At 38.4% G+C, this 19,125-nt stretch overlaps 1 protein-coding gene across 1 annotated transcript; it reads right to left on the reverse strand.

Moving 5' to 3' along the window:
• Positions 1–3,337: 3,337 nt before the first annotated feature.
• On the reverse strand, positions 3,338–17,821 carry NAPG (NSF attachment protein gamma). The gene is made up of 12 exons (XM_081324046.1): positions 17,733–17,821; positions 15,295–15,362; positions 13,770–13,854; positions 13,220–13,237; positions 13,046–13,076; positions 11,576–11,685; positions 11,406–11,472; positions 10,259–10,329; positions 8,197–8,275; positions 6,974–7,053; positions 5,839–5,968; positions 3,338–5,107 (listed from the first exon to the last, which is right to left on the reverse strand). The coding sequence occupies exons 1-12, from the start codon at positions 17,786–17,788 to the stop codon at positions 4,958–4,960; spliced, it is 945 nt and encodes a 314-aa protein (XP_081180172.1). The 5' UTR covers positions 17,789–17,821; the 3' UTR covers positions 3,338–4,957.
• Positions 17,822–19,125: the final 1,304 nt, after the last annotated feature.

Consider the following 19,125-nt stretch of genomic DNA (forward strand, 5'->3'; position numbering starts at 1 on the left):
ATTGGTTGGAAGGCAGAGGGAGAGTTTAGTTTTAGCATCTAAAAAAAGGGGGGGGGAAATCAGCGAGTACATCCCAACCAGCTTTTTATGTTTTTGTTATTGAAGAAATATGGGGGAGGGGGAGGGGTTCTGGGGTGGGTTGGGGAGGGGATAATATTGTAACTTCAATAAAAATTTTCAATAAAAAAAAAGAAATATGGCTTTCTGGGGGAAGGTGGGGAGGGCGTTAAGGAAGGAAAGGGTTTTTGGAAGCTCGTCCTGAAGCTGCCTTTTGTGCAAGGGGCCTTTTCTCAAAGCCTAGAGAGGCAGCTTTGTTGCCTCCCCGTAGACAGCTGATGGGCGAACACCAAAAGCTCCAAAAGGCTAGGGAACTAGTCCCAGAACAAAACGGAGACCTGCCTGGCGGCAGAGGCTTGCAGAGCGCGGATCCAGCCTCCGAGGCATGCAGAACGGCGGATCGGCTTATACTCGAGTCAACAACTTTTCCCAGTTTTTGGGGGTGAAATTGGGGGTCTCGGCTTATACTCGAGTCGGCTTATACTCAAGTATATACGGTAGCTCAATTGTATTAGTGGGCCACTCCTTTAATTATAATTATTTAGTACTCTCCGGTTCCCTTTAGTCAACCTTCAAAGTCCCCTCTCCTCATAGGCTTATTTTCCAACCAACAAAGCTTTCCCATGGGAGAATTTCTTACAGTTAATTTTAAAACCTTTGAATATCATTTCTAAAAATTTAAACAACCCCTTAACAGGAAACCCCTTAACTTTTCCAAATCAACTTTCTAGACAGGGATGTCAAACTGGCAGCCCATGGGCTGGATGTGTCACACGCAGGCCATGCCCACCCCAGCTCTGCAAAGGCAAAAATAATAATAATAATAAATCATTGCGATACGTCATGATACGTCACATGACGCGATCGAGTTTGACGCCGGTATTCTAGACCCTCTTGCTGTTTTCCAAGAGTGAATTTTTCTTTTTAATTCTTAAACTTACATGTAACTTCTTTAATCAAGGTTAAAAGGAAACTGTCCCAGCATAAATAAATAAAAAAAAACACCTTGCTCTTCTGAAGGTTGTTAACATAAAAAAAGAGCAGTGACAAGCAATTTCCTAAGGTGGTTAAGAAAAAAAGGCAAACCCAGTGTCAATTGAAGGGGCTGAATGACGGTTTAGGGCAGGGGTAGGCAACCTCGGCTCTTTTATGACTCATGGACTTCAACTCCCAGAATTCCTGAGTGCTGACTCAGGAATTCTGGGAGTTGAAGTCCATGAGTCATAAAAGAGCCGAGGTTGCCTACCCCTGGTTTAGGGGAGATGATTTTCCCCTCGGCTCCCAGAGCTCCAAAACCCATTCAAAGTTTTTATTTTATAAATTCTTTTATGGGGAGCTGTATGGAACAAACTTGGTATCTAGTTCAAGAAGCCAGACTCTTCACCATCTCTTTTTTCTGCTTAGCTGTTGGCTCTGCTTTTACAGAGCCACCTTCAGTGTGTGTTACTTTCCCAAAAGTCTGTTTTGGTGGTAAAATTTGTTACTAATAGGGCAGGTTTTTATTGTCAACATTTCTTTGGGAATTATGATAACAGGATTGACTACTGTGCTAAAGATTAATATAAATATTTCTATTTAGTATTGTCAGAAGTTTATGTTACGGTTTGACTGAGTGATGAGCTAATGATTAGTGTCCCTTATGTTTCTGAGAAAATATAGAAATAAATATTTCGGATTTTTCAAGTTTCGTTATGAAATTTTAATGTGAAAGTTAGCATTAGGGAGAGGTTTTATGATTTACAGTAGTTTGAATTTGAGATAATGGTTTAGGTTAAATACTCATGTACATATTTTATTGGTGTGACGGCGTTAGAATTGGGGTTTGGCTTTCTTAGGGTTTGTAGTGAAAAGTTAGGTGAAATGTACCATTAGATGTACTCATGCTCTGTCGTAATTTGGGATTTATGTTATGATTTTAATTGCTCTGGTGCTTATTGGAATAAAGATGAAATTCAGATTGGTGTTAGGAATCCGTACGGGCAGGAACGCTTGATGTCTTTTGTAACATTTACAAGGTTAGCTTTTGTTTTTACAGTTGATAGTCTTGCGTTTGAATTACTTTATGCTTATGCATTGTTTATGTAGTCCATACAGGTCTGACTTCCTGACTCTGGAAGAGCTGTAGAGGCACTTTGATTCTTGGCAACTCTTTTTACAGCAATATCTCCTGTCTGGCATCCCTGCTGCTTTAAATTACTGTACTGCATTTTTTCCTTTTACTTTCTGTTCCTTATAGTTCACTTACAGTTGCTTCATTGACTGAAGCAGTTAATATATTGATCAAATGAATAAAACATTATTTGTAAAATGTTGACATATCGGGCGATTGTGTTGCTTATTTCTGTTCCTTGAAAACTACTGAATTATACAGTTAAGTGAAATTCCCAGAACATGATTGCTATTAAGTCATAGCAACAATCAATACGATTGAATAGTGTAATTGTATTTTAATGGCTCATGACTGACTTCACTTAACAGCAATCAGATTACTCTTCACAAGGGAGGTGTGTCTCATTTTTTGCTACTCATTTACCATAATTTAGTGGTTGTTTTTTTCATATCACAAGGAACTTGTAACTTTTGCTGTTGACCAGCAGAAAGCCACTCGGCTGGATATGTGTTGGCGGTCTTACCACAATCTATTCGCTATGTTAGATACAAACACATATACCACCTCCTGAAGGTATGAAAATTCCAAAAATACCAAGAGTACTTTTTAGTGGCTAAAATTGGGCTGAACAGTAGTCACAGCACCACCTAGTGGCAATAGTTATATATTTCACTGAAAAGGTAAAGCTAAGGAAAATTGCTGGATTGCGGTACAAATGTCAAATGAGGGACGCACTACTTTCTTCTGCCAAAGATACTGTCCTTTTTAGCTATTAAACATTGCCACATATGGCACTGTCACAAACCAGAGACGACTTCAAATGGTCTACAATTACTGTAATCATCACCCTGAAATTGTCTTCCATTATTCTGAGTTGCACCTCTATGTACAATTAAAGTGCAATGGTATACCCAGTGCTTTTTTTGTAAAAGAAAAAGGTGCCGGAACTCACACATGTCATACAACCCGCCTTGCCTACCCTACAAGGTTCCATCCAAAAAAGGTGCCGGAACTCCGTTCTTAGCGTTCTATGAGAAAAAAAGCCCTGGGTATACCAGTAAGTAGTTATGTAATTAAGGAACCCCTGTCCTCATTTTCTGAAGATTGACAGTTTATTGCTTCTACATGATGATCCTTATTGTAATAAAGTTCACAAATCAACCGTTAGAGTTTACCATTTTTATTTTGTACGGGTGAACTACAGAGTTTCTTAGGCTAGAGCAGCAGGGCAATTGTGACATTTTCCATACTCTATTGCATTTACAGATAAGAATGGCACGATTAAGTACAAGGTTCACATAGCAAAAAGTCATTTTATAAAGCATCTGGATATACAAACAAGTCACTCTGAATGGTTACTTTTGGATTATATTTTAGCATACTCATGCAAACCAACTGTTGCAATGTTGCTCACTAAGAGCTAGCAATTACTTCCAAAACTGTCCTCCCTGCTACATTTTTGATCCAATTAAAAGAAGTGTGTATACTTTTACTAATTATTTGGAAAGCAAAGATAATTTGCATTAGACAAGGGAAAACGCAAATCCATTACTTTTTATTCACTATAATATAGAAAAGTACGTTAAATATTCAGAGCTAGACACTGAATGTATTAAATAAATCCACTGTCACAAATTCCAATCTTGAAAACATAATTAAATCTAGAATTAAAATTTTATTTCCATTGACAGCCATTCCATATTGAAGTTTCAATGTAACAGAGTTTTTAATTTGGCTCTAAATTCAACATTCTTATGCACTATTTTTTTTAAAAAAACTCTCTGATTCCTGGATTCAGGAAATCAAAAGCATACAGCTTTTCTGAATAAACACAGAGGAGCATTTGTCTGTTATTTCTCCTTTGTCACATAATATACTATTTTGAACAGTTATTACAGCTATCCACAAGCTAGTTGGTATTTGCCTAAATTCCCTTGAATAGAAGAACTGTTGAGTTTAGTGGAAGGTAGCAGGAACTAATGTACAAATGTCTATGGAAATTCAAATTATTTCAGCAAAATCTGAAATATAAAGGCTGAAAATGTGAGCTCTACAATACCAAAGAATATTCAAGAAATAAAGCATATAAATGTTAAATGGTTCTAGTTGTCTGCGATGTCAAATTGAACACTTTTTAAGCTAAATTTCTTTTTTGATTTATCTACAAAGTACATAAAGTACATTATTTGTGCATTGTGCATTACTGATTCAGCAACTAGGAGCATTGAGTTTTCTAACCCATGACAATTGTACTTAGAAAGAACCCAAAGGTTATCACAATTCCTGCCTGTAATAACCTGTGCTTTCCTGGCAAAGAAACTCCTATGAATTCCTGTTCAAATTATAGGCAAACATGTCATTAAATATATTCGAAGAAGTAAAAGGAAATCTATCACAATTTTAGGTGTTTTGAAATAATTTAATGGTATTATTCAAAAACAGAAATAGTATGACTAGCAGGACTGTTGACACTGAGCCATGAAACAGATTCCCAGCTTACAAATGTTTAGAGAGAAAAATCCAATATAAATATTTCCTTCCAATCTCTCTCCTTTTTGAAGGACTTACTGTACTCTAAGTACTGCATTAAAACCAACACATTGTAAAGAATTATGGTTAACTGTAATCCAGAAATACTTCAAGGTGCATAGTCATGCTTTGTATACAAACATCCCAAAGCCAATATTATTTTCCTTCCAATTTCATGATTGCAATGATGCCATTTTAATTGCCCCTGGAATTTGTTCATTGGGCAAACAGCTAACATGGTATTTGAGAACAGAGTTAGAATTAGCACAATCCACCTGCATATTCATCATCTTCCTCATTTCCACGAGAAGCTGATATAGCTGGTCCACTTCCTTTATTTTGTTGAGTAACTGGAGATTTCTTCTTTACACCTCCTCCTGGGACACCAAGCGAAAGGCCAAGCTTTGCATACTGGCAAATGTAAAAAAAAATAATAATAAGATGCCTGCATTTTAAAAGCACATCACAATTATTTATCAAAACACTAGACAACCTTGTTGTATTAAGCTCTATCTAATATAGCGAGGACTTATGAAGAGTATTTTTTCCTAAGAAAATGGCTGGAGAATCCCAATTTACTCTAACGGTAAAACACCCAATTATCAAATACCATCTTGTACAAATAAACTAACTTCAGGAAAACAGACTGTAAGCTAATATGCATCTCATTGCTATATGAGAACAAAATCATTTATTACTAAAAACATAAATGAAGCAGCCAAGAAAGCAAAGCTATCAAATACTTATACATATGCTCAGGAAAGGTTGATCTCCGCAACAAATAAATTACAGCAATCATTCTTTTTCAGACAGGAAAATGTCTCCAAAAACACTATTAAATCCAGAGTAAGACATCAGAAGAAAAGAAAACAAATGGTTTATTCTAATGCTGTTTTCACATGATCCGTACCATTCAAAGTGCTGATGCACTTTAATTTAGGTATCATAATGTCACAAAAGTGTGTAAAGAGAACGCAGTAACTTAGAAATATTCACTTTTAAATGCTGGATATATTATACTAATTTATCAGTAACACACGTTGTTCATCAGTGGTCCAACTGATTTACATCATCGGTATTTTTCAATAAAAAGCCACTTGTTTAATAGGTACTCTGTTCAGTAAATAAAAGCAGCAACTTACATCATTGTCCATATACTTAAAGAGTGGAGAATTGCAAACATCTGATACTTGGTCCTGATCTTGTTGATCATACCCTTCCAGGAGCTGCTCCAGGGCTGCATAGTCTTCGCTTTCCGTGAAGCCTGGTATGCTGAAGCAATTAGGTATTTATTTGAGGTTATTTTTTAAAAATGAGAAAACTTATATACAAATAAGCACAGATTTTCTTAAATGAATATTTTGGGTGAAGATCAGAATGCCTTTTGGTCTGTGGAACGCCTTCTTTAAGGTGCACTTCATTACCTGTACTGTCCCTGTGCACAGCAGGCCTTCTAGCACAAAATGCCAATTACATTGAGTACCAATCTTAACTTTCTCTGCTGGATTTTATCACTGGGTTAATTTATTCCATGCAACAAGTACAATACTGTTCGTTATGATACTGTTGAGGTATAATTACTGCAAACTAACTAGATAGCTTAATTGCCAGCTGGCTTCCCAAGCACTTCAAAGAAATACATTTAAAAAAACCAAATTGTTTAATTTCTATGGCAGAAAACAATGTTAATAAATTAGAGATACCTAAATGGTAATACAGGTAGTCCTCGATTTACAATAGTTCACTTAGTTTATGTTTGTTTATGTTTATGTTTATTGGACTTATATACCGCCCTTAGTGACCATTCAAAGTGACAACATCGCTGAAAAAAGTGAGTTATGACCATTTTTCACACTTATGACTGACTATTGCAGCATCCCCAGGGTCATGTGGTTTACATTCGGCCACTTGACAACTGACTCATATTTATGACGGTTGCAGTGTCCCAGGGTCATGTGATCACCTTTTGCAACCATCTGAAAAGCAAACTCAATGGGGAAGTCAGATTCATTTAACAACTGTGTTACTAATTTAACAAACCTGCAGTGATTCACTTAACAAATGTGGCAAGAAAATTTGTAAAATGGGCCAAAACTCAACAAATTTTTCACTTATCAACATAAATTTTGGGCTCAGTTGTAAGTTGAGGACTACCTGTATATTGGGAAAGCCTGAATTCTCAATCCCTAATAATGAGATAAAATGGCAAGTGTGTAAATAGATGCCCTCTCAAACACAATTTTAATTAAAACTAAATCAAGCAATCAAGCAACTCACCTATAACTCTCCCTGACACATTTTTCTGCAGCAACATAGTCATTTCTATGTAGATGTACTAAGACCTGGGCAATAGTTTTCTAAAAAATAAAAATAAAAAATGAGTATTTATAAAGAAAACCAGTATTTTTCTCACTTTAACCAAACTACACCAAAAAAATAATTTCTATTGAAAGGAAGGTATATAATGTAGTAGGAAAACAAAGGCAGTTTTCTTCTACAAACAGAGATTCTTTTAAAGGATCACACCAGCCTTGGTAGAGAGGACTATAGGGTTAAGGATAATCACCCCTTTAGAAAAATAAATCTGGGATGTGAAAACTACAGAAGAATGTAAAAATATGATTCATTTTGACTGCTAGCTCATTCTGTCAGTTCTTTGTTAAAACTATTCCAAATGAAGGTTAGTGGTTTTGTATTTACTGATCACAACAGTTTGTAGAAAGGGTTTGTGAATGAAATCACAGTAGAATTTTAGGCACTTAACGAACATTTTTCATTGAATGCAACTAAAAGTACTATTGTCATAGGGCACACAACTGAGATTACATCAGAATTATTAAATATTAACTTTTCATGTAATCACAATGAGAAATCCAGTTTTCTTCTCATTGTGTTTTAAAAATGCATGTTTTATGGGGATTGGTAAATCGATGTGTTATTAATGATCCCATGTAGTTTTCATAGTGACATAAGCTAAATAAACTATCAGGAAAATAGGCAGAATATTGCTTTTTATCCTCAGGCTACTGACTCAAAAGAACGGGAAAGACTGAATCGTGAGCTAAGACTTATATTAATAGTAACCAAAATATTTGTAGATCAGTTTGTATTAGTGTATTATTTATACAGATTTTCTGTTTTTATTATTACAGCTAATGTCAAAAGCTCAGACAACACAATTTCCACAAAATCTATGAAACCAAAATATCTTATAGCAACTGAAGCCTAATCATGACTGAAGAATGCCAAAATCATATTAAGAGTAGCATTAATATCTTTTCAGCACTGTGGGAGAAAATTCATCCCCGTGATCAAATTACAGTAAATATACAAATATATAGATTTTATAAAGGCCTCTCCATGCAAGTCTTTTAAAATCAACGGAAAGAATCCAGATTATGCTGTATAATTAGACATGAAACCCCCCAAGTTAAAATAATTCAAAAGATAAAGCACAATCCCCCCTTCCTTGCAAAAACAAGAAATGTGTAGCTGTATACTTTGTAACACGTTGGATAGTTTTCAATATCTTTATAAATACTCTTTTCTTTCTGAAGAGATAGTGCAGCCTCATCTAGTCTGCAAAACAAAAATGAGCAAGAAAGGGTTATTTAAATATGCAGGAATCAGAAGGTCAAAATTAGCCAATTTCCCAAATATAAATGTCCTATTTCAAGAGGAAAAACAAGAATATCCTTCTTGTCTGAGCATATTAAAACTGAGCCCATATTAAAACTACAGTTACAAGTTATCAATACAAACTCCTTCAGAAATAAATATTCAGGCCTTACTTTTATGCACAAGGATGATATATTGTGTTAAAATATATTAAGAGTGCCTCTATGTTTACATAAAGAGTTAGCTTTTAAGGAAGAAAAATTATTTTTGTAGTTATGGTAATCCCTATTAAGGACCAAAAGCAAAAGGTTTTCTCAAAACCAGATTCATTGGTTGAGCTATTTTTTTTTAAAAAAAGTTAAAACATGAATTATGTTGCACAGCGTAACAACTGATACTTGTAATGTCATAACCCAGTAATGCCCGTCATGGACCGATCATCATCACCAATCGGGTTTCAGGCCCGGGTACAGCACGGAGACGGCATTGGTCGCGCTGGTGAATGATCTCTGGAGGGCCCGGGACAGGGGGCATTCCTCTGTCCTGGTCCTATTAGACCTCTCAGCGGCTTTCGATACCATCGACCATGGTATCTTGCTGCGGCGTCTCAGGGGATTGGGAGTGGGAGGCACGGTTTTACAGTGGTTCTCCTCCTATCTCCAGGGACGCTCGCAGTCGGTGTTGGCAGGAGGGCAGAGGTCGACCGCGAGGTCTCTCATTTGTGGAGTTCCTCAGGGGTCGGTCCTCTCGCCTCTCCTGTTCAACATCTATATGAAACCGCTGGGTGAGATCATTCGTGGTTTTGGAGTTGGGTATCATCAGTATGCTGATGATACCCAGCTTTTCTTTTCGACCCCAAACCACCCCAGTGATGCCCTCACCGTGATGTCCCGTTGCCTGGAGGCGGTTCGGGTCTGGATGGGGAGGAACAGACTTCAACTCAACCCCAAGACCGAGTGGCTTTGCATACCTTCATCCCGGGTTTATTCGGACATTCCACCTCTTGCTATGGGGGGCGAATTATTACCCCCCGTAGATAGGGCTCGCAACTTGGGAGTCCTCCTAGATTCACGGCTCACCCTGGAAGATCACATAGGAGCTGTGACTAGGGGGGCTTTCGCCCAGGTTCGCCTGGTGCGCCAGTTGCGGCCCTATCTAAGCCGGGATGATCTATGCACAGTCACTCACGCGCTCGTGACCTCTCGACTAGACTACTGCAACGCTCTCTACATGGGGCTGCCCTTGAGGACCACCCGGAAGCTCCAACTGGCACAGAATGCAGCCGCGAGAGTTGTGTTGGGAGTTTCCCGATACTCCCATGTCACACTTCTGCTCCGTGAGCTGCATTGGTTGCCAGTTGTCTTCCGGGTGAGATTCAAGGTACTAGTCATGGTGTTTAAAGCCCTACATGGCAGGGGTCCGGAGTACCTCAGGGAACACCTGCTGCCGGCATCAACTTCCCTCCGCCCTGTGCGTTCCCACAGAGAGGGCCTCCTCAGGGTGCCACCGGTCAGAGAATGTAGATTGGTGGCCCCCAGGGGGAGGTCTTTCTCATAGCCCCGGAGCTATGGAACCAGTTACCGGTTGAGCTCCGGACGGCGCCCGATCTTCGCTCCTTTCGCCGCGATCTGAAAACATACCTGTTCGAACAAGCCGGCCTGGCCTGAGGGGGGATTGGTGGGGTTTTTTACTATCATTTTATTGGGGTTTTATTAATGTATTTATTGTTTTTTATGGGCATGTATTTAATTACTTTTTAATTTTTGTAGCTTTGTGTTTATTCTTGCCCTGTACACCGCCCTGAGTCCTTCGGGAGAAGGGCGGTATAGAAATATTAATAAATTAAATTAAATTAAATTAATATCTGTATTATCACAATGAATTTTTCAAATAAGCTAGAATGGTTTTTCTGATATTTGAAAACAGAACTGTTATGATGCACACCTACGGCCTCTGACTAAAAGCCTTGAAGCCTTTCCATACATTTCAACTGCTTGCCTTAAACGCTCTTCATTCTGAATAAAACAAAAACAAAAGCAAAAGCATAGGCATAAGCAATGTTTAAGTGGCTGATTTTAATGCAAATTTTCTGAATTATTGGAGCTAACTCAGATTGAAATACATACCATTCCCCAAATGCATTTCTCTTGAATTAGGTAAAGCTTGACCAGGTTGTTAATTAAATACAATTTTATGAACTAGGCGATACAACCTATGATTACATCATGTTAATATGCGGCACTACACACTTCCCTGTCCTACATAGCTAAATTACTTTTCGATTTCTCAAAATGCTTTCTTTTAAAAATATCTCAGACATATCATCATTTGTCAGAATAGAGAAATCATGAAGCTAGACCACTGATGGCAAACCTTTTTGACTCAACAGGTCAAAAATTCAGACAGTGACTCTACTGGCATGTCACACACATCCCAGAAAAAGAAGCAATTCTCTATGTCCCCCACCCCCAAACATCTAGGGCACCCTGAACAGCGGTACTCAGTGGCAGCGCTGAAGCTGGACCTGACGTTTAGGCCAAGTCTTTTCACTCCTACTGCCACCATTGCCACTCAAGGCATGCGAGCCTTGGGGAATGGAGTGGCCCAGTGTTCCCCAGGTTCTGCGACACCCCGCTTACTTTCGGGTGGTATTTTCTTTCTGTTGACAGCACTCTGCGGCCTACTCTAGGCTGCTCTGAGTTGCATGAGACTGCATTTTTAGAAAACTACTGAGAAATCTGTTGATGAGGTGCAGAAAGACAGCTTATGGCCAGATTTGGTCCCATTGACCTAGCCAGTTTATGTTTCACCATTCTTCCCCGTAGCTAACTTGCACTATACACAAAGCAAATGACATTTTCAAATGGAGGGAGGAAAAGTCTACAAAGATGGCCTCTACCACATCAGCTTGTCGATTAATCTGTAGCAGTAATTGCCAAGAAAATAGTAACATATACAGTACATGTTTTGAAAACACTCTATCTCTTAATATTCACTTTTTTGGTAAATAGTTAAATTTGCAACAGTGGAACGATCACTTTCTGCATTCTTAGTTAAAAAGTATTTTATTTTGTACTTTCAGAGGACTTACTTCAAATACTGAAGCTGTTTGCTGATATAGCTGTATGGCTTTGTCTGGATTTATGTTTTCTATGACCCTAAAATAAAAGATTCAATATTATTACTCGGTTACTCAAAGGACTAAAGAAATCTGCCTTCTTTTCCAAATAAAAAACTAACAGCTTGAGATTTCAAACTTACTTTCCAGCCCGATCAAGTGCAATGGCAGCTGTGTCAGGGGTTCCATTCTCCAGGTACATCATACTGGCTTTCTGAATCAGTTCTACTGCATCATGGTGCTTTTGCATCTCCTGAAAATGAAAGAAAAAGAGCCAGATTTCTCAGGATGTATAAAATAAGTTGCTTTTAGTCTAATAAAATGTTATTTATTTTAAATCATCACATATTTTGCTAAATCTCTCTTGAGTCACAGTGAACATTTTCTGATAGAGGGAAATAGTCAACTGATTAAAAAAAAATACTGCATCAGAAATCCCCAAAATACAATGTCTGAAAAGAACATACATATACATATATCCATATATATCCATATATATCTATATCTCTATCTCTATATCTATCTTATATCTATATCTATATCCAGTGCTTTTTTTGTAAAAGAAAAAGGTGCCGGAACTCACACATGTTATACAACCTGCCTTGCCTACCCTACAAGGTTCCATCCAAAAAAGGTGCCAGAACTCCGTTCTCAGCGTTCTATGAGAAAAAAAGCCCTGTCTATATCTATCTATATCTATATCTCTATATCTCTATATCTCTATATATAGGTAAAGGTTCCCCCGCACATGCTATCTATCTATCTATCTATCTATCTATCTATCTATCTATCTATCTATCTATCTATCTATCTATCTATCTATCTATCTCTATCTCTATCTCTCGGTAAAGGTAAAGGTTCCCCCGCACATGCGTGCATATATATGCATTGTTTCATTTATTTCTTGAAGACAAATACTATTATTACATTTTGTTAGTGTGTCTTTTATATCGGACTGCCCAGAGGCAATTGATTGAGACAGTACAATGGCAGTTTGGTTGAAAAATACTTTGAAAGCCTAAGAAAATTTTATCTGTGATTGATGTGTGAAGTCTTTCCAAATGTCATAAACATCAAGTGATGCATAAATGTGTGAGTGAGAAAAGCAAAAAAACTGTTATTTTGCTCTACCAATGAACTGTTCTTAGAAAATTCCCATCATTTTACAACAATAACTGTTTCAACTGTTTCAAAAATACATTATCTATAATGTATGCCAAAGTTAAAGTTATGAATTCATTTTCTAAGAAAACTAGATAGAAGGAAGGAAGGAAGGAAGGAAGGAAGGAAGGAAGGAAGGAAGGAAGGAAGGAAGGAAGGAAGGAAGGAAGGAAAGAAGGAAGGAAGGAAGGAAGGAAGGAAGGACCCCAAATATCTAATCAGATAACACAGGATACATCGCAGAAAAATGTGATTTAACAATTCTACAAAGAAAATGCATATTTAAACAGAATTCAATTAAAAAAAATAAGTTTGTAAGTCTATCAATTAGTTTGTAAGAACTATGAATCATGGATCCCCAAACAGGTTTATAAACTGCAACCTGAATATTGCACAGGTCATTCTAATATTTAGTTTTAACTAAAGGTCTTCATAAAAAACACCTGTCATACCTTTAACATCATCCCTGCTTGTTCATAAGCCCTGAAAAGAGAAATTAAAAGTATACCTGAGCAAATTAAGTAAATATCTCATGTTAGTGTAGGATAGTTTCAATATACTTATGTACTGTCAATATAAATTGTATTTCACATACATTATGAAATTTGACAAATATTCATACGTACTTTGCAGCATGGAACAAGCTGGATTTATGTTATTTCAAGTCAAGGATAAATATGTACACATGTACTATGTATATAAAATCTTTCTGGATAAATCCAACTGTTTAGGAATTTCAAAAATTCATAATCATACATTAATTAAACATTCTCTTTACAACAGAAGTCTGATGAAAAGAAACCTGATAAAACATAAAATGTATCAGTAAGCCCTCATGCCTGCTTCAGAATCAACTTTTTTTTCTTAAGTACTTTAGTTTTCAATACTATGACTATGGTTTCCTAAAGTCAGAGATTTCAAAGTTTGATCATATCCAAAATTGTGCAAAAGGACTTCACACTGCAACATATTTTTCTCTTTTTCCCCTTTTCTCCATAATATCCCAAGTTCCTCCGATTTACTCTTGAAGACTTCTCAACATTCCAGATCATATTTGGAAGTAGAAAGACTGCAGGGGAAAGGGGGACATTTGTTATCACTAGTAGACATACATTAATATAAACCCAACATGATTTTCAATTACGTAAGGCAGAAACAGAAATGATGAAAAGATACGCTTTATTATTTTCATGGCATAGACCTTCTTTAAAATATGCTTCTTTTGCTTGTTCAAATTGTTTGGCATTTTTAAAAGCAACAGCTGCAAAAAGATAATAAAAAAGAACATTATTGCTTTTTGGAAATAACATTAGCAATTTTTTAAAAGACATAATTTATTGATTTAAAACTGTTTTTATCCAGCATTTTAGCCAAAGTTGGGACTTGTATGCGTGCTTGTCCTGCTGCTGCCCCTACTGAATGCACTTTTAGGTATTCAAAGTAAAACTTTAACTTTAAGCATTATCTTTATTTAGAAGAGTATTCTTCTATCCCTATCTATTGCTAAGCACATTGATTTGTGCTTAGAGTGTAAGCCGCCCTGAGTCTTCGGAGAAGGGCGGGATATAAATGTGATTAAAATAAAATAAAAAAATTAATCAGTCATAGAAAATGAAATTTACAGATTCCTATAGCCCTGTGCTGTAAATAAAGAAATAAAGTTAAAGTTCACTTACTTACTCTAAAAAAATATAATAGTCAATTAAGGCCTGTGGAGCTTTTTAGTAATATGTATTTCTAATAGCTACATCTATTATTAAAAGCCATTTTTTGAGTGTTCCTACAGGCTTCCAAATGAGCTGGTGACTCCTGGTCTACAGGTTCTTAGGGAAGCTAACCAATCTAACAGTTTTCTCCTATCTCTTTTCACAAACTTCTTGTAAGCTTAAAATCAAAGTATATGTGATCTTCTCAATATAATTCCAGTATGAATACAATAGGAATTAATTCCAGATTAAAAAAAGAAATGGGTTATCCAAAATACAACGGGACATATACCTGATACAAGCAAGAGACTAGACAACATGCAGATCTTTAGTTACTAGATAATAACATAGGTAAAGTTTTGTAAAAACGCAAAGGGCAGCACACTGCAACTATTTAAAAAAAATACATGGACTATTCATAAATGCAATCCAACTATACAGGATAAAATTAATGCAATTTGTTACTAAACCAAAGCATACTATTTTTATCAACAGCCTATGGGTGGAATAAGTATGATAAATATTTAAATTAGGGTTCAGCAATAAATTATATTCATAAAAATGGGTTTGGGAAAACCATTGTTATTGCATATACCACAATGACTATGAAATACATTTAATTTTTACCTTTATTAAACATTTTTAGAAACGAAAAAATAATTGTTAAGATTACACACACACACACACACACACACACACAAGAGCAATCATCAGTATACTATAATCATAAAATGAGATTAGGAATTACAGTTTTATATCCAAGACAATGGATACTTCATGTTAAGAGAAACCCAAATTTTGGATGTGGTACAAGCCTACAGAGGGATTTATAATTTGGGAAATTATTTCCAAATTTAATTAAATTCAATGTCAGATTTGCTTTTGAAATGTGAAGTTATTCTGGACATCAAGTTCTGTTCCCAGAGCTGAATTAACCATTATTCTGCAGAAGAAATTAAGATTTAAAAACCAACCCTTTATTTTACAAGACATACCTGCCTTGGAATATTCTGTAGCTGCACTGTCATAGTCTGGTTTCCATTTTAATAATCCAGTTTTCAAGCTGAAAATCAAAATGTGAAGCCATTAATATTGTTCACAATGAAGCAGGGGATGAAGGAGTCAGCTTTTCACGCCATCTTTCATACCACTAATTTCAGTTCATTATAGCAGAAACCTGGTCCCAATATCAGGTTCACCTTTCGGATGGTCAAAGCTATAAAAAAAATAGTCAAGTCTAATTACACACGCTGTGTTTCGGAGCCCATATTTTATCACTGTGCTCAGATGTGGCACAGCATCTGCTTCTCATTTCAACCCCTATCCCTGTCTGTCATAATTTAAAGGATCTCAACCAAGGAAGGCCAGGACCAGATGAAGCACTAATATTATTATTTCAGGCAGCACATGTCTTTGAAGAAAAGGAGAAATAGGCAGCTGTAATACGACATAAATGATACTGTGCTCAATTACAGAAGATTTTTGACACATTATGCAAAGACCAAGCTCTCTGGGGAAGGCCCTGATGCTGCAAAAGGAGAAAGAAAAAAGAAGAGGATGACCAGCAAGCAGCAAGGTGGATGAATTCAATTTCAGTGGCAATGAGTTGGAAGACCTGAAGCATCAGGCTAGGGACAGACCACTATGGCTAAAACCCATTCATGTACTCCTTAAGAATCAACACCAATCGGAAAGAACATAATCAAAGTCAATCAATTACAGAGCTGCAAACTGAAGAGACAATCAGCCCATGAAAAACAGTGGGACCACGGAGCAGTCTGCTTAATGTAAATGTAAATGTAAAATGTAAATGTAAAACCTATACGGTTTTGTACTACTGGTAGTCCTCAACGTACACTTCATTTGACCATTTGAAGTTTGTTGTTAGCTGCAAAGTCATGTCCGACTCATCGCGACCCTATGGACAACGTTCCTCCAGGCCTTCCTGTCCTCTACCATCTTCTGGAGTCCATTTAAGCTCACGCCTACTGCTTCAGTGACTCCATCCAGCCACCTCATTCTATGTCGTCCCCTTCTTCTATTGCCCTCAATCTTTCCCAGCATTAGGCTCTTCTCCAGTGAAGTTACAACAGCACTAAAAAAAATTAACCCGACCATTTTTTCATCCTTATGATCATTGCAGCATCCCCGTGGTCATGTGATTTACGTTCAGATGCTTGACAACTGGTTCATAATTATGACAGTTGCTGTGTGCCCCCGACCTTCGTTCATTTCGCCAAGACCTGAAGACCTGGCTCTTCGAGCTTTCTGGCCCAGGCTGAGTGTTTTAACTGGGGTTTTTATATTTCTTCAGGGATTTAATTTAATCTTTTTAAATTGTTTTTAATTTTTGTATCGTTGTTTTATAGGGACGCGGTGGCTCAGTGGGTTAGGACGCTGAGCTTGTCGATCAGAAGGTCGGCACTTTGGCGGGTCGAATCCCGAGTGCTGCGTAACAGAATGAGTGTCTGTTACTCGTCCCAGCTTCTGCCAACCTAGCAGTTCGAAAGCACGTAAAAATGCAAGTAGAAAAATAGGGACCACTCTGGTGGGAAGGTAACAGCGTTCCGTGCGCCTTTGGCGCCTAGTCATGCCGGCCACATGACCGCGGAGACATCCTAGGACAAGCGCTGGCTCTTCGGCTTTGAAACGGAGATGAGCACCGGCCCCTAGAGTCGGAAACGACTAGCACACATGTGCGGGGGAACCTTTACCTTTACCTATCGTTGTTTTAAGTACCCTGTAAACTCCCCTGAGTCCTACGGGAAAGGGCGGTATATAAATTCAATAAAATTCAAATTCAAATTCATGTGATCACCTTTTATGACCTTCTGACAAGCAAAGTCAACGGAAAAGCCAGATTCACTTCACAACCGTCTAATTAATTTAGCAAGGGCAGTGATTCACTTCGTGGCAAGAAAAGTCATAAAATGGGGCCAAACTCACTTTGCACACTTCTCACTGAACAACGTAAATGTTGGGCTCGACTGCGGTCTTAAGTCAAGGACTTAAACCTGTATATAAATAGGATCAGAGGTGCCAAATACGAAGCCATTTGCTTCTTTTCTAAAACGGAAAGTGGACCTGGACACGAAAAGCCAAACAAACACCAAGCCTGCCCAGCCGGAGCCTGAAAATGAACCCTCCACTCCTTCGGGCATCTTTAACAGGCGGACCCACCCGGTCTACCAACCCATCTCGTGATGCTAAGCCTCCCCCTCCTCTTCCCAGGATGTAGATTTTGGCCCAGCAAAGCTTCCTGTCAAACCAGCCGCCTCGGGACCCTTTTTGGGAGCCCCCCCTCCTGGAAATGGGCGGGGTCAAAGAGAGGCGGAAGAGCCTCTCCTCGTCCTGCCCAGCCGCAAGGGGGGGGGGAAGAGGGGGCGCCTTTCCGCTCTGCCTCCCGCCCACCCGTTCCTGCAGCTCCGCTCACTATTTCTCCGCTTTGGCGATGTGCTCCAAGCCTTCGTTGATCTTCTGAGCAGCCATATCAGCCAGCCGGAGTCGCGGCGATTCAAAGAGTCGACGTCAGCGGAATAAGGAAAGCCGCTTCGTCCAAACGATGCAAAAGGCGGAGTCCGGCTTCAAAGATGCGCCTGCGCAGCGAGAAGAGTTCTTTCCTTAAGCTGCTGGATCGGTTTTAGTTAGTATAACGGAGGGAATGCCTGGGAGCGGTCGTTTTTAACGGAATTCCCTTGAGGAGGACTAGTCCAGGGGTCTTCAAACTTGGCCCTTTTATGACTTGTGGACTTCAACTCCCAGAACTCCTCAGCATGCCTGGCTGAGGAATTCTGGGAGTTGAAGTCCACAAGTCATAAAAGGGCCAAGTTTGAAGAGCCCTGGACTAGGAAGAGGGCAACGGGCGGACAGCGTAACGATTTCGTGGCTGATAAATAAATTGTAATGCAGTCCTCAGATGAAAGGCTCTACATTATTTTTGCATTGAAAGAACTATAACCCTCAAATTCTTAGAATTCAGAAGGCTTAAGATTCGAAAGAACTTAACCGTCCTACCCAAAACTCTTTTTCATGCCTGGCGGAAAATGTGCTTGCAGGGAAACCCAAGGTGAAGTGAAATATGGTTTACTGAATTAAGCCAAGACAATCCAGCCAAGCGTATTTCAGCATGTTGCATCCCCACCTAACACGAGCGCCCTTCAGATGTGTGTCCTTCAGCTCCCAGAATCCCCCATCTTCCAAAGCCGCTCCAAAAACTGACTGAACGGTAGAGATCAGTGATGAGAGGGGATATTCCTTCCAGTGGGCAGAGTATCCAGTCGAGTAGAAATGAAATGAAAGTGCAGCAGGTGAAGCCCTGGGTGACGTTGCAGAAAGCCAGAAAACATTTTTGGGGACAACAGGGTCCACAGAAAGGGGTCAATGGTGTCAAATGATGAGCATGACTGGGCAACTGCCCTAAGGGCTGGGCCTTTGGTCACTTGATTATACACATCCTTTTCACACTGCTGACATCCCCCACTCCTCACACAGAAGCACCTGACAGGTGAAGAGGTACAATTCATTTAATCCATTTGTAAGGCTGCCCTGCTCCATAGAGACTCTTGAGTGGGATACAATATTAAAAACAAATTAACAACGATAAGGCAAAAATAGAAAACATCTGGAAACAATAAAACCAAGATCTCACGCAGACAGTATTCTTACAAAGGAATTGTCAGCACTCAACGAAGGCATGGGGGAAGACTTCGATTTTAAGAAAAAGACTTTGGTAGGGCAATAAAAAAATCAGTTTGTGGATGAAACCTGAACAGCAAGCAAATGAAATGAGTGACTGCCGCTTGTCTTTAAGCACTAGTTGTAGTTTA

The sequence above is a fragment of the Vipera berus genome (assembly GCF_964194415.1).
Source record: "Vipera berus genome assembly, chromosome: 3".
Lineage (NCBI taxonomy): Eukaryota > Metazoa > Chordata > Lepidosauria > Squamata > Viperidae > Vipera > Vipera berus.

What these genes read in the sequence shown, in the direction of transcription:
- NAPG (XM_081324046.1), bottom strand. Translation starts at nt 17,788, where the DNA reads ATGGCTGCTCAGAAGATCAACGAAGGCTTGGAGCACATCGCCAAAGCG. An exon ending in ATCGCCAAAGCGGAGAAATA is followed by an intron (nt 15,363 to 17,732) that starts GTGAGCGGAGCT and finishes TTTGATTTTCAG; the next exon opens with CTTGAAAACTGGATTATTAA. An exon ending in TACAGAATATTCCAAGGCAG is followed by an intron (nt 13,855 to 15,294) that starts GTATGTCTTGTA and finishes ATCTTTTTGCAG; the next exon opens with CTGTTGCTTTTAAAAATGCC.